The 13,929-nt window shown below is 43.1% G+C and overlaps 1 protein-coding gene across 1 annotated transcript; it reads left to right on the top strand.

Moving 5' to 3' along the window:
* Positions 1-245: 245 nt before the first annotated feature.
* MGST2 (microsomal glutathione S-transferase 2) lies at positions 246-12,270 on the top strand. Its single transcript, XM_009569031.2, has 5 exons — positions 246-364; positions 6,152-6,251; positions 7,455-7,525; positions 9,244-9,325; positions 12,069-12,270. The coding sequence occupies exons 1-5, from the start codon at positions 307-309 to the stop codon at positions 12,199-12,201; spliced, it is 444 nt and encodes a 147-aa protein (XP_009567326.2). The 5' UTR covers positions 246-306; the 3' UTR covers positions 12,202-12,270.
* The last annotated feature ends 1,659 nt before the right edge of the window (positions 12,271-13,929 follow it).

Genomic DNA, 13,929 nt, shown 5'->3' with positions numbered 1-13,929 from the left:
ACTAAGACATAAAAGAACAGCTGAATCCACAGAGGCAGGAAAGGCTGGTTTTGTTCTCTCTGCGTTTTCACACAGGCAAGAAGCAGGCAGGGCTGGCTGACTGCATTGGAACATTTTCAGGACTGAAAAATAGCCATAATTTTGCACTCGTGTTTTTAAAAGTTAAGCTGTTCTACTGCCAGGGCAGACCTTTGTCTCAATGCTGAAAAGCACTGTAATTCTCCTACCTGTTGTATTTCCTTATTGTTCCCTCAAGCTCTCTCTCCTATACACACATCCTGCTCGCACACGGAAGCTGCTGGGAAAATGGCTCGTGATTTAATTTCGCTTGCAGCCGTCTCTCTTCTTTCTGCCTTCCAGCAATGTAAGCTCTGTGGGGTTGCCTGGCTGGGGCTCGGGGAGGTTTCTACCTATTCTGAAGGACTGGAAATTATTTTAGGATAAACTGGCTGCTCTATAACTTTAATTTCTAAGAACTCCTAGGATTTTTTTCTCACCTGAGCATTGTTTACCCTCTCCGTAGCCTGAGCAGGAGTTGGCTCAGTGGGACAGATTAGTTTGCCCTGGGGGGGAAACTAATTTGTTTTCGATTCTGTTTTGTTTGCTGACTTATTGGAACCGTGCTAGTGTAAGAGCTCGTAACTAGCTATAAAGTTACCCCAAAGCCACACCATGTCTTGGGTTTGATTCTTATTTAGGCACCTATATAACTGAAAAACCTCGAAAGTGAGAATATATTTGTGAAATCAAATGTACCAATGCTGGACTGAAAGCACTCTAAAAATTGTTTCCTGAAAATAGATATATATACTAAGTATCTGAAATGAGAGAAGAAAGCAAACCTTTACACCAGGCAGCAATAATATGGGGTATTCCATGTTATGTCTTCTTCATTACATTTCTTTAAGATCGAAATGGATTTATTCTATCCTGTATTAAACATCTTTGAGAATCAAGGACTTAGGGAAAGAAGTGGGCAAGTCTGACATGCATTTTTGCTGTGTATCAGTCTAAAATTGCAATAGCATTTTTAATGCTTGCCATTATTTGCTTTGAAGCATGTTGATTTGTATCGTTATGTTTACACCTGGAAACAAGACATATTTTAAAGGCACTTGTGATATACCAATATGAGAGTGAGAGCAAGTTAAAAATAATTAATCTGCTTTTTTTTTTCTTTTCAAATATCTATAGCACTGCCAACTTATCTAGCAGCCTATTTGGCTTGATTGTTTATTTGTTCTCAAAGCCTCAATGACTGAAATAACATTTGTACCCAGAAGAAAAAAAAGCTTGAGAATGTGACCCTTCCAGGTTGAAAAGCCCAACAGAACAGAAGGCAAATAAAAAGCACCTGAAATTTACATTCTCTTTTTCTGTCATTAAATCAGCTACAACATACCCTTGTGATCTTCTTAGAACATTTCTGTCTGGTGGAGAAATGATATTTACCACCAACTTTAAAAGTTCAACTTGCCTGCCTTAATTTTTAATGTAAAAGTGGGAAGAATTAAAATCAACCAACCGGCCACACATTAGCCGGAAAAGTACTGCAGTTTGAAGCTGGGGAGGGGCTCTTTATCAGGGAGTGCAGTGACAGGATGAAGGGGAGCAGTTTTAAGATGAAAGAGGGGAGGTTGAGATTAGATATTAGGAAGAATTTTTTTCTTGTGAGAGTGGTGAGGCACTGGCACAGGCTGCCCAGAGAAGTCGTGGGTATCCCATCTCTGGAGGTCTTTAAGGCCAGGCTGGACAGGGCTTTGAGCAGCCTGATCCAGTGGGAGGTGTCCCTGCCCGTGGCAGGGGGGCTGGAAATGGATGATCTTTAGGGTCCTTTCCAACCCAACCCATTCTCTGATTCTATGAAAACTCAAGGAACTGTACAGATACTGAAAATTAGAAGGGGGGGTGAAATGCCTATGTTCTTTCTTGTGATGGTGAATCCATATTAGTTAATCTTAGTTAAAATCACTGAAAAGACCAGATAACCTGGGTTTTAATTTACACTGGCTGTCTGACACCAAGCCCCGGTGTAAGAATCTGATCTGCTGATCTGACTTAAATCATCACTGCTTGGCTTCCTTTCAGCATGGGTAAACCAACATGGATTAATCTATGAGAGTTCAAATGAATGTTGTGAAACCAGCACCGTAAGCACATGTTATAACCAGTTCACGTGAGGGAAGTAGCCGAGCTTGCGATCGATGGCTATGAACAAAATACACACGACATGCAGAGCGCTCATTGCTCTGTTTGCTCTTGTGTTTATTCTGCTGAGCCCCTGGTCCCAGAAATTAGGTCCCAAGTTAGCTCCCAAATTAGGAAGGTGCTAATAGGCAATGCTGGAAGTCAGGTTTGACTTAGCAATCGTCGGAGGTACAAGATTCAGTGCCTCAGACCCGTGAGTTATTCAAAGAATCGGGTCAGTTGAAGATTAAACTGCACAAAAAAATGCTCTAGGGTAGAAAGAAAGAGCAGAAACAATGCAGGAAGTGGTTTCCAGTCCCGAATCCAGTTTAAAGCAGTTAAGATTTACTAGAGAGATTAGCATTTTGTAGATTGATGGGAAAACAAGGGGATCCAGTGAAAGGATAGACTGAATGCCAGTCATTGATACAGGAGAGAACAGGGAGAACAGGAATCCCACTACTCTATTTTGAAGCATCTCTTGGAATTAGCGCCTTTAAAAATCACTATTAGTAATTCCAGGACCCAGCAAAGCATCAGCAAAAAGCATTTGGTATTTTTTTAAAGGTTGTTAAGCCATGCAAATTAACAGGCGCTATCGCATACTGCAATACAGGTGGCAGCTTCTCTACAGGCTTTTTAACATGTATGAAATGGTTGAGAGTAATGTTCCTTGAAAGCCTGCTTTGTCCCATATTTCCAGAATAAAGATATTAACTCAGTAACCATAAATGCCACCTGAAGATGAAAGCAAAAAAAGAAAGCAAACAAAGGCAAGTCAAACGTACTTTTTAACTACCTTAGTCATGTAATTTAGCCTGCTAGCATTGAACAACTTGAAACAGGGGGAAGAAAAGGCTATGAAAATCTCCTTACTCCTGCTGCAGTGCTTTCTGGAGTCCTCACGATGGCACTTCCAGTGGGTGGGATGGAAGAGCTCTCCCATTGCTGCAGTATTTACTTTAAACTGTAATCACAAAACTTCAGTTTGGAGTTTCATTGCTACTTGCCATTGACCAGAAAGGAACTAAAAGGCACGTCCTATGCAGTTAACAAAAAATATAGTAATTACTCCACTCTTGAGCTCTTTTTGAGTCCCTGGTCGGCATCTGTCTTGTTCTGCACACTGGGCTCACCCTTTCCTTTAAGGTGACAGACATGACTCTAGTTCACCCATTACATGATTTTCATTAGTGTATAGAAGCTCACTTGTCCCTAGTTGAAGCGAAGTTCCCATCAATCGCAGTGGAAGCCACTAAAGAAGTGGCTTTTATAACGCTCAGCCATACCATTGGCCCAGCACTAGCTGTTTCTGAGTAACATTAGCCAGAGTCTGCCATGGGCAAATCTCTGCCCCTCAAACTAGAGTCTTGTTGACCAAGCAATACCAAGGGCAAATTGTGTTAGAGCTGAGGCCAGTGCTATACTGTGGCCTCAACGATTTGCTTTAGTTAATTATACTGAACAAACAAGAATGATTTGGCCCCTACAGTGCCTGAATCTTCTTATTTCCCACGGTGCATTTATTTCATCCAGCACCCATCCAAGGCTTTTTTTTTCTTTATTTTCAGCTGATTTGGATGCAGTAACTGCCTTGGCATACCTTAACTCCACAGTAGAAACAAAAAGGTCCTACACTGGTTGTAAGCACAGAACGGCTCAGTACAGTCTGAAAATGAGGAACGCATTGCTGGCTAAAAATGCCATTGCACAAAAACCACTGTGGCTCACCTACCACTTTGACGGATAAGTCAGGCAGGATTTGCCAGCATGTAGTGTTTGTCATAAAATAAATCGAACATTTTGAGGGCGACAGAAATTAAAAAGCAACTTTTCAGTTAAGTTTTATGGGAAAATATTTCTTAGAAGTAATTGTTGTGCTTTCACGAGTTTCAGGCTCCCTGAAGCGTGTTCCCTACACCCTCCCTGCTACCTCCCCGTCTGAAAGGGCTCCAAGGTGGCAAATAATGGATGAATCACCAGGCACAGAATCATAGAATCACTAGGTTGGAAAAGAGCTCTTAGATCATCAAGTCCAACTATAATGACAAGAGTTGTGTGGGTGGGAGTGGAGATCTTGCTGGATGTGAATACAGTGAAAGGTCCTGTAAACCTACCTTATAGAGAGATGCTTGAGATGCTCTGACTAGTCTTTGGAGAGAAAGGTTAAGAAGTCATGGGAACACAAACCAAATTACTTACATGGGGAGAAGACAGATGGGAAAATGCTTTTCTGAAAAGGCTGCGGCTGCAAGGCTATGACATAAGAGGTGCACGGGGCAGCACCAGTAATACTTCTAGCTGGATTTTAATGCCATTGCTCCCAAAAGGGAGGGCAGAAGACATGTCGTAGGCTTCCTCCTTAGACAAGTCTTTTTAGTGAACTCAGGTGGGTGCCTGGTTTATAGATCCAGGTAAAGTTTAGGTACAAGGTAGTGAGCTTCTCGTAGAGGGTGGCTATGACAGACAGAAAAATGACTCCAGGTACTCAGCAAGTTGTAAAGTCGGAGTGATGCCTAATAGCTCCACAGCACACAGAAAACTGCTGCCTTTTGTCCTTGTGAGCCTCTGCTCAACTTTAAGGGGTAAAATGAGGTATACGAACACACATCAGAAGTGATCCTAGGAATACGGGTCAGAAGTGCAGAGATAATATTTGATTGGTTTGGGTCTTTTTGGTAAGTAGCTGATATTTAGTCAGTGTACAGTAAGTAATCCATCTTTCCCATGGCACTGCATCAACTCTAAAAAACCTGCTTTTTGCAATACAGGTAAGTACAATCAGCTCAAATCAGTGGAGGTGGGAATAGTGTAAGTCCTCCAACCGGTAGCTCTCAGAGCTCTCCAGCATAAAAAAAAAAAAGGAAAGCAGGGGACAGGCTACAGCCTCCCCATATGCAGTTCTCTGCCCTTTACAACATGCTGAAATTCGATGGAAAGCATGTGTTATAAAATATGGGTAAATCATTTTAAAAGGTGGTGTCTATCACTTTGTTTCCAAAGACTGTAATGCTGCCCCGTACTCCGAAGCATCACAGCTCCTAGCATCACTAAACCAAAATGATCATATGCTATTCGAACAAGTAGGGAAGTGACCTCCATCGGGGCAATTTCGTTACTGGGATGCTGCTAAGGCAACACACTGCCACTGCAGTGTGACTACACTGCTCCTAGACTCCACAGTCATAGAATAGTTCAGGTTGGAAGGAACCTTAAAGATCATCCAGTTCCAACCCTCCTGCCATGGGCAGGGACATCCCACTAGATCAGGCTGCCCAAGGCCCCATCCAGCCTGGGCTTGAACACCTCCAGGGATGGGGCAGCCACAGCTTCCCTGTGCCAGTGCCTCATCACTGTCATTGTGAAGCCCTTCTCTTCTCCAGGCTGAACAGGCCCAACTCTCTCAGCCTGTCCTCATATGGAAGGTGCTCCAGCCCTCTGATCATCTTTGTAGCCCTCCTCTGGACCCGTTCCAGCAGCTCCATATCCTTCTTATGTTGAGGATTCCAGAACTGGACACAGTACTCCAGATGAGGCCTCACAAGAGAGGAACAGAAGGGCAGAATCCCGTCCCTCGCCCTGCTGGCCACACTTCTTTTGGTGCAGCCCAGGACACGGTTGGCCTTCTGGGCTGTGAGCACACATTGCCAGCTCATATCAAGCTTCTCATCAATCAGTCCTAGGATTCAGATGAGGCAGAAGGATATTTAAGTCTCATCTAGTGTAGCAAATGCAAAAAGAGAGTGAAAATAGCCGTTTTACTCCTTGTCAGTAAGTCACTCTTGAATAGAAGATATGAACTTTTGCAGAAAAAAAATATTATAATTTATCTAATATTAGTCTCTTCCCATCAAACTAAATGAGCTGAAGAACAATGATCTCTATTTTAAAGTTTACTGACATGTTAGGGGTGAAACCAAGCCAAGGAACTATGTAATTCACGAGCCCTTACTTTTGCTTACAGTTCATTTTGCTTGGCTGGTGGGGAAATCAAGAATGAAGCACAAGGTCATGCCGCCAGCTGTCAGTGGAGCTCCAGAATTTGACAGAACCCTTCGTGCGCAGTAAGTCCAGAGATCAGTAAGATGGTGGCAATGAATAGCAATTCAGTCCAGAAGAGAAAAAGGAAAACATCATCTTAAAGCACTACATCTTTTGCACCTTTTTCTCAAAAAAAAAAAAAAAAGGGGAAAGAAAAAGAAAAAGAATGAACAGATCATTTTCAAATGGTTCAGCTATTATTTTAATGATAATGGGGTAACTTCATCTCATTAAAAACAGTCACTGCTCAAGTTCCAATCAAAGTAGGCAATCAGATTACCCAAACCTAAGCAGGATCTGAGAACTAATTGACTATAACTTAGAGAATTCAGAAGTTCTGGATCTAGCAAGCTGTCAGTTCTGTGTCTGCAGCTAACACCAAATACGTGGAAGATGAGCATAGAAAACCTCTGTCTTCACAATGGATAACAATGGAATAGCCTGCCTAAGAAGACAGCGTTTTCCTAAAGGTCTCCAGTTTGTGCTTAGCTAATGATGCAAAAATATTTATATTTATTTAAAACAATCCCATCTGCTGTAAGTGCGGTTGTATTGGAGAACAATAACAAGACATGGAATACTTCAGAAAACATATTAGACAGCAGAATGTGTTAGATGTAGAAGGTCGCCTAATTCTTTAAAAAGGAATTCATTCAGGACAACCAAGAAAACATATCCCAACAAAGCATCAGTGAGAAAACTGATGATGTCCACAGATAAAGATGTTATGATCCTTACCACAAGAAGATTTGTTGTGTGCTGTCTGTGCCTCATAGCACTTCATAAATGCAGTTGGCCTCGGCAGAGTCATCCAAGATGCCTACACACAGCTTTCTCTTGCAGTCCTGGGAATGCTGACCCACAAACTTGCATACTGAGTATGGACATAAGTGATTAACATCACATCCATGTGCTAGAATTCCTGCCTCTCTCTGCTGCGCAGGTACTTGAGTTAGGATTATTTGCCCTATTTACTTCCATGTAGCTGGAATCCAGACCCTTGTCTAAGTTTAAATACCAGGCAAATATTTGAGATAGTTTGTATTTGAGGTTACAAAGAAGAGAATTTTTAAGAGGGCCTAATTCTGGCTTGACTGTGCTCCCATTGGATTTGATAGCATTAACTTTAGTGGCAACTAAATGAGGCCAAAGCCAATTCTCCTTGAAAATCCCACCCATAGTTATTTTCCTTTCCAGACTAATGCTCTTTCAAATTTATTCTGCAGGCAGAACTGTGTGGAGTTTTACCCAGTCTTCCTGACTGTCCTCTGGACTGCAGGATGGTTTTTTAATCAAGGTAAACGCTTTTTGTTTCTGTCTCAGACTGAGAAGTTTTACATAACTTTATAAAGTCCTTTAGTTCTGTGAGGAGGTAAATGACTGTAGAAAACTTTTTCCCTTCTATTAATTGCACTACCTTAGCACAGCCTTCCTGGAAGAATGCTCACTGGCAATGAAATCCACACTTAGTCATGGCATTTCACATAGCCCCACCAGCTTTCACTTCTCTCTGCAAATCAAGGAGCCGCTACATGGCACGTTTATCATGCAGTCAGTGGCTTTGCAGGGTGACTCACTCAGAGAAGCAGCTCCCTGCTGCTTCCCACTAACAATTATCTGCACAGTATGGGACAATTCTCACAGGATATCAAGCGTAGCTATTGTCCCTGAGGACGAGGCAGCCTGAAAACATTCAAGTCAGAGCACTGACACCTGTGGCTGGACCCCTGGCTGATGGAGATGGAGCTCAAGCCAGCAAAACCTTTGAGTTTTATTATATATCCCAGATAAGTGACACCACCATTGGGCTATGACTTGTTCTGGGACATAGCACTGAGCACTGAAGCACGGTCGTAACATCTTCAGCCACAGATATTGTACTTCAGGTATGCAGTGGGGACTTGGGAAAGTCTATTATGTGTTTTCAGCCTCCAACCAGAGAGACATTTTATGGCCAAATGTTCTGAACTCAGACACCACAGAACTTTCATGACTCTCCCTCTGTTGGACTTTCCAAGGTGAGTCAGTGGTGTCACGTAACGGTGATGGGAGAACTTTTGTAGAGCTAGAACTTGTGACTGTACTTCTGTTTTGCGGGCGTCTTATAGCCAGAGTCCCATCTCCACTTCAAATCCAGTGTAAATCTAAAGTAGCATCACTTAAGTCAACAAATTAAACATGAGATAGTACATGCACTCATAGACAGTTGAATCAAGGAAAATCACAGTTGCTGACCAGCAACACAGACATATGTTGCCATATGTAAGAAAAGAAAGACTATGTTAACCTTCTCTTTAAGCCACCTTTTCAGCTCAGCATCTCCTACAGGTATGTTTACAACAGTTAATCTGCACACAGTAAAAGCTGTCCTCTGTAATACTTGCCCGCTTTGAAAGAAAGCAAAATTATCCAGCTTAGTCCTGGATTATACGACTGACCTACCCACCCTGCTCCATCTATCAAATGGAGGTGACTTTATACTCTTCCCACAGGGAGGTCAGAAAGCTAACTTCACTACAGCTTTCTCTCATGTCCTTGGATAAAAGCTGCTATATAAATGCAAATTAACAACATAAATAAGAGTCTCTTTCCAAAACAAACACTCCCCTTTAGCATGAACTGCCATAACAATACAAAATGACAGAGCTGGGTCAAGTCACAGTGCTCTAACCCACTATCCCATCTCTGGGATGACCACCAAACTGCGGAGGTTGCAGATTCCTGTCCATTCTTGAGATCTCTTTTTCAAGGAATGCTTTTAGAATTTTTTTTGGACAATCCTATACCCAACCCTATCTGTAAACCCATATCAAAAGCCTCCTGTAGTGAATGCTTAAGGATACATATGTCTCTTTAGAATGATACTTTCCCAAGATAACTTCTCTGGGTACGCGTAGCTATGAAAATTTCCAGAACGATAAAACTAGAAAACAAACCAACAGTGTTTAGCTGTCTACCATCCTAGTTTTTTTAGGTTTCTAACTGTTCCCTCTTCCTCAATCTTTTCCTTCTTAGAATTAGCTTCCTTTCTGGGTGTGTTGTATGTGTTTGCCCGCTACAAGTACTTCCATGGTTACGTACAGTCTGCGAAAGGAAGGTAAGGAGTCACCAGCTGAACACGGGTTAAAAGCTCCCGGCTGCGGTCTGAAGCTGGGCTGTGAGCCAAGGGCTGGCAGTGAAAAGTGGCTGTAATTGAATGCAACATGTGTAAAGTGTCAGCAAGAGGTCTGAAGCGGAAACCCTCAGGGAAGAGGGCTGGCTCTTACCGCACAAGCCTAGGTTAAGATGCGCACGTGCTGCAGGTCACGAGAGCAAAAAGGTTGGATGCTCTCCTTGTGGGTGCTTGCTTGGTATTGATCGTGTTGGCACCCAGACTAGGAGAGGTCTGCAAACAGAAACATAGTTTTGCAGCTCAGGACTGCTGTGGGATGGGAGATGGCTCAGGTAAGGCTTGCGCAGCGCCTGCCCGGCTGCTATTTTCAGATTTCCCCGGTTTGTCACATGAAGACCTTTACTCCAGCCATACAAAATGCATTAAAGGAAGCAAGCAAATCTGTCCTTGTAGGCTGATGAACTTTCACCAAACAGATAAGAGAACACAGCTTCAGATAAGCACAAGTTAATGAATGTTAAGTTCGCAGCATCTCATAACACAAATACTGCTTCAACAAACATGCACACTGGCAAAACAGCACTCCGCTATAAACACTCAGGCACACAGTTTATTTCTTGTTTCACTGAAGCCACCGCACTATCTTCTGTGTCCTGACCTAAGGCTTCTCTTCCAGCACACGTGTCAGTCACAAAAGCAAATGCTGTGATATACGCTTGTGATAAAATTAAAAGATTTGGGGTGTATATTTCCAGAGGAAAACACAAACACATCAGACTATTTTGTAGTGAATAATACTGCAGCAGCAGAAGGCTGTCCTATTCTACAGTATTTTCCATAGCCTGTATACCAGTATTGCCAGTCTCCATCACACTACAATCTCCACCAGTCCCTTACCCTCTTTGGAAGGGTTTGAGAGAAGGGAGAGGCTAATTATTGCAAAACAAATATATGGAGATAATTTTATATTTTCCGATAAGAGATGTAATAATTCAAATGATGCAAGGAACCCCAAGTGGAAGACTAGCAACTATTAAGGAAGTTTGGGAAGGAAAACAGCCTAAATTAATGAACAAGCAGAGTACAATGGACTTTGCTTTAATCGACAAACTAAAAAGCCCTTTCTTCAAGAAATCTTCCCCGTGCTTTACCTCAGTACTCTTAGACAAATAGATTCAGCCTCTCAAGCAAGCCCAAGAGCAGTGTCTGGCTTCACTCTTAGACAGAGTTTTACACTCTGGTGAGACTCTAGTTTCTTTGCATGGAACACAGGGTGCTGAGAGCCAGGCTGGCAGCCCTAGAAAATGGCTTTGCTGACAAGGCCTGGCTGGTGCTCATCTCCAGCAGGCACCTCAGCCAGCAACAGGTCACCACAAGTCAGGCACGTAGAACCCAGCCCCAAAACACACAACAAGCCTCCAGCAGCCCTGGCATCAAGTAGGTAATTAGTCTTCACACTGATTCTCAACTGTAATCACTGGCTACAGCTGTGCTACTTATAAAGACAAACCAGGTCTGTGTGCTCAAAGAGCTGGAGATGACAATCACTAGTGCCCCTCACTACATGAATAGCAGTTCTGGTTTGCCAAGGCTGGATTTTTTAAGAACACAACAGGAACACACATCTTCTACTCGATTTCTGTGCTGGAGAGGTCTCTGGAAGCGAGCTGTATCCTCTGCCTTTCCCTCCAGCAGGTTCTGACAGTACTTAAAGGGCTAAGCTAAAGATTTTTTTTTCATGCATTCCTGAAACTGAGAAAATCTCATGCTTTACAATTTCAAATCCATGTTTAGATGTGGTACGCCCAGAAGGGCTACTCGTACCGAGTCTTTAGGCATCAGAGAGATTCTCAGACTCCCCACAGCCCCAGTGGTGCCTGAGCACCTGACCTCCTCAACCTCTGTGTGTACAGGGATAACTAGCTATAAACTGAAGGCTGACAAGCTCCTCAAACCTCTCTCCAATGCTAACATGATGGAATTCTCCAAGGAGACCTTTTGTTGGCAGAAGTCAACCCAGCAGTAACTCCAAGAATATGCCTGTCAGACCAGAGTCTGCACCAAGGCAATTGAGAACAGCCCTAGGAGATCGTGCATAGAGACGTAGCTCCTTGGTCTCATGTACCCAGAAAGCGGCGAGCTGAAGGGCTGTCTCAGCCTCTTCAGTGTGAGCTTTTCATTTTGTACAAATAAAATAACCCGATCCTCTCCCATACCCAGCGAGCACCCTAATCGCTGATTTTTTTGGATCAATTCTCTTCATTTCTGGTCCAAAAATCCACCTCCAAGTCAAAGTGATAACCAGTAGCAGACCTCCCAGCTCAGCAGAGCATACCTGACCAACAGATGCAGGTGTAAGAGATGCAAATACTACTCCGTCAGTCCCTAAGGCTTCTCTCCCACACTCCTACATCTGGAACTGCGATGGTGCTCGAGCTTGTCTGTGGCTATGGGTCTCCACAACACACGATGAGGCAGCTTCACCCTGGAACAAGTTCCTAACTTCCACAAAAATATTTAAAAACACTGGGGGTGAGTTCATCCATAGAGAAGACATTAGCAAAAGGGAATTCAGGAATGGTTTATTACCAAAACACCCCAAGGTAGCATTGCAGCGGTGATAGTTTCTAATTCTACACACCTCTTCACAACTGGTGTGGTCAAGCAGTGTCACTATAAACACATCACATACACCTCTTAACACTACTTTTCTGATTTCCACTTCCAGGTTAACAGGATTTTATTTGAACGCGATAATTCTAACCTGCTTGATAACCCTGGGTGTGGCTGGGATTGTTAACAGCTTTCTGGATGAATACCTGGACTTCAGCATTATGAAGATACTACGCAAATTGTTCTGAAGAGACTTTTTTCAATAAAAATATAAATAAATAATATGGATACTTTACCCGAACACCAAAAAGATTATATGTTGCATGTGAATAAAGCCCTAGAGCGCTTTAATAACAGCTTGTTGCAATGCAAAATGCATGTTTTTCCTGAGCTGTTTAGGGTTTCTCCTTTCCCTACACTCTTGAAAAAGGATCAGTCGGACAGAATGTCGCACCTCATCTGCATTTGTAATTAAATATTCTGTTCTTCTGTACAGTATTGTAAACTCTAAACAAATCACATAGAACTAAACCCATTAAATTACTAAGTAATTTAGTTGCAACTGGCACTGCAAGCATCAGCCCATCTTACCCAATGTCCTTTGGCTTCGCCAATGCCTCCGCAGTCTTCCTGCAACTCCCTTCATTTCCCTCAGAAGCGGCGTCCATTCTGCACAAACATAAAAACACGCTTCGATGCGATACGCTGCTCCAAGGCCCCAGTTTTCCAAGTATATCCAATCCCACTGCAGGAGGCTGTTAAGTGTATACAGAAACACCACTTGTTTCAGGAAAAATTTTGAAGCTGCACTTGACCCTGTGTTTCCGTGAAGGCCTTTTTGATTTTATACAGACGTATACAGTTCAACACACGTTCAAACCCTCTTCTAGTAGAAATGGGGCCCTCCTGGAGGCAGATCCCAGTCCTCGCACAAAGCCCCTGGAAGACAGGTCGTACCCACGACGTGACGCTCGCAGGAGGGAGAGCCAGCCCGGACAAAAAGAAGGCACAGATGCTTGCCTAACAATTGGGTCTACCGCATTGTCTCCCACCAAGGCACAGATGGCCGGGGTGTGGGAAAGACCGAACACACGGCCCAGCACGGCCACTGCTCTGGGGATGACAAAATAGCAATGAAAAGCTAAAGTGACTATGAGAACAGTTTTCTGCTAAGAGGGGGGAAAAGTCACAGCTTAGCACTGTGAGCTCAAAGTATGCTGACGATCAATTTGATGTAGAAGAACAGAGAAGCAAGGCCATGCCTATTTAGGTAACTCCTGATAATTCAGATCGTTTAGGCAATGCTGAAGATATCATGCTAGAGCCAGCAGGCAGCAATTTTCCTTGTCGTGCCTCTGAAGACATGACTTGGCCAAAAATTCTGCACATTTACAGCGGTGTTCAGGCAGGTTTATGTCATGAACATGCTTATGGTCTTTCTTAAAATGTACTGAGGTGGATAAACTGACCACAAAATGATTGAGTGTTGGATCAACCTTTCACATGAAAAACATGGACACATATGTGGAAGTTACCTTGTGATTAAAAGACACAGCTTTGTGCCTGCAGGAGGCAAAGGCTGAAATGTCATTTGAAACAATAAAATGAAACAAGTAGAAAGGTGCAAATCTTGGGTCCGATAGCGGCTGCTGACAGGAAAAGGACGGATCATGATGGTGAAAGGCTAGAGCAGACACAGCTGTGGAAAGGACAACTTTCCAGCACTTGCCTCCAGGAAGAAAGTACAACAGGGACAGATTTAACAGTCACAGAAATCACTAGAAATTCTTCCACCGACTTTTTATGGGCTAAAAGACAGAAAGTTCACCTGCCCACCTGCCAGTGACACCCTCAGACAGTCACGGGCAGAAGGAACTGCTGCCACCAGAATCAGAACCAAAACAAAGGACCAAACTATATAACAGGCTTGAAATATGCTCTAGAGGGGGGCCCAAATGTCACTGTGTTTAACTAGG

Source organism: Cuculus canorus, chromosome 4 (genome assembly GCF_017976375.1).
Source record: "Cuculus canorus isolate bCucCan1 chromosome 4, bCucCan1.pri, whole genome shotgun sequence".
Classification (NCBI taxonomy): Eukaryota; Metazoa; Chordata; class Aves; order Cuculiformes; family Cuculidae; genus Cuculus; species Cuculus canorus.
This window is presented reverse-complemented; position numbering and strand designations above follow the sequence as displayed.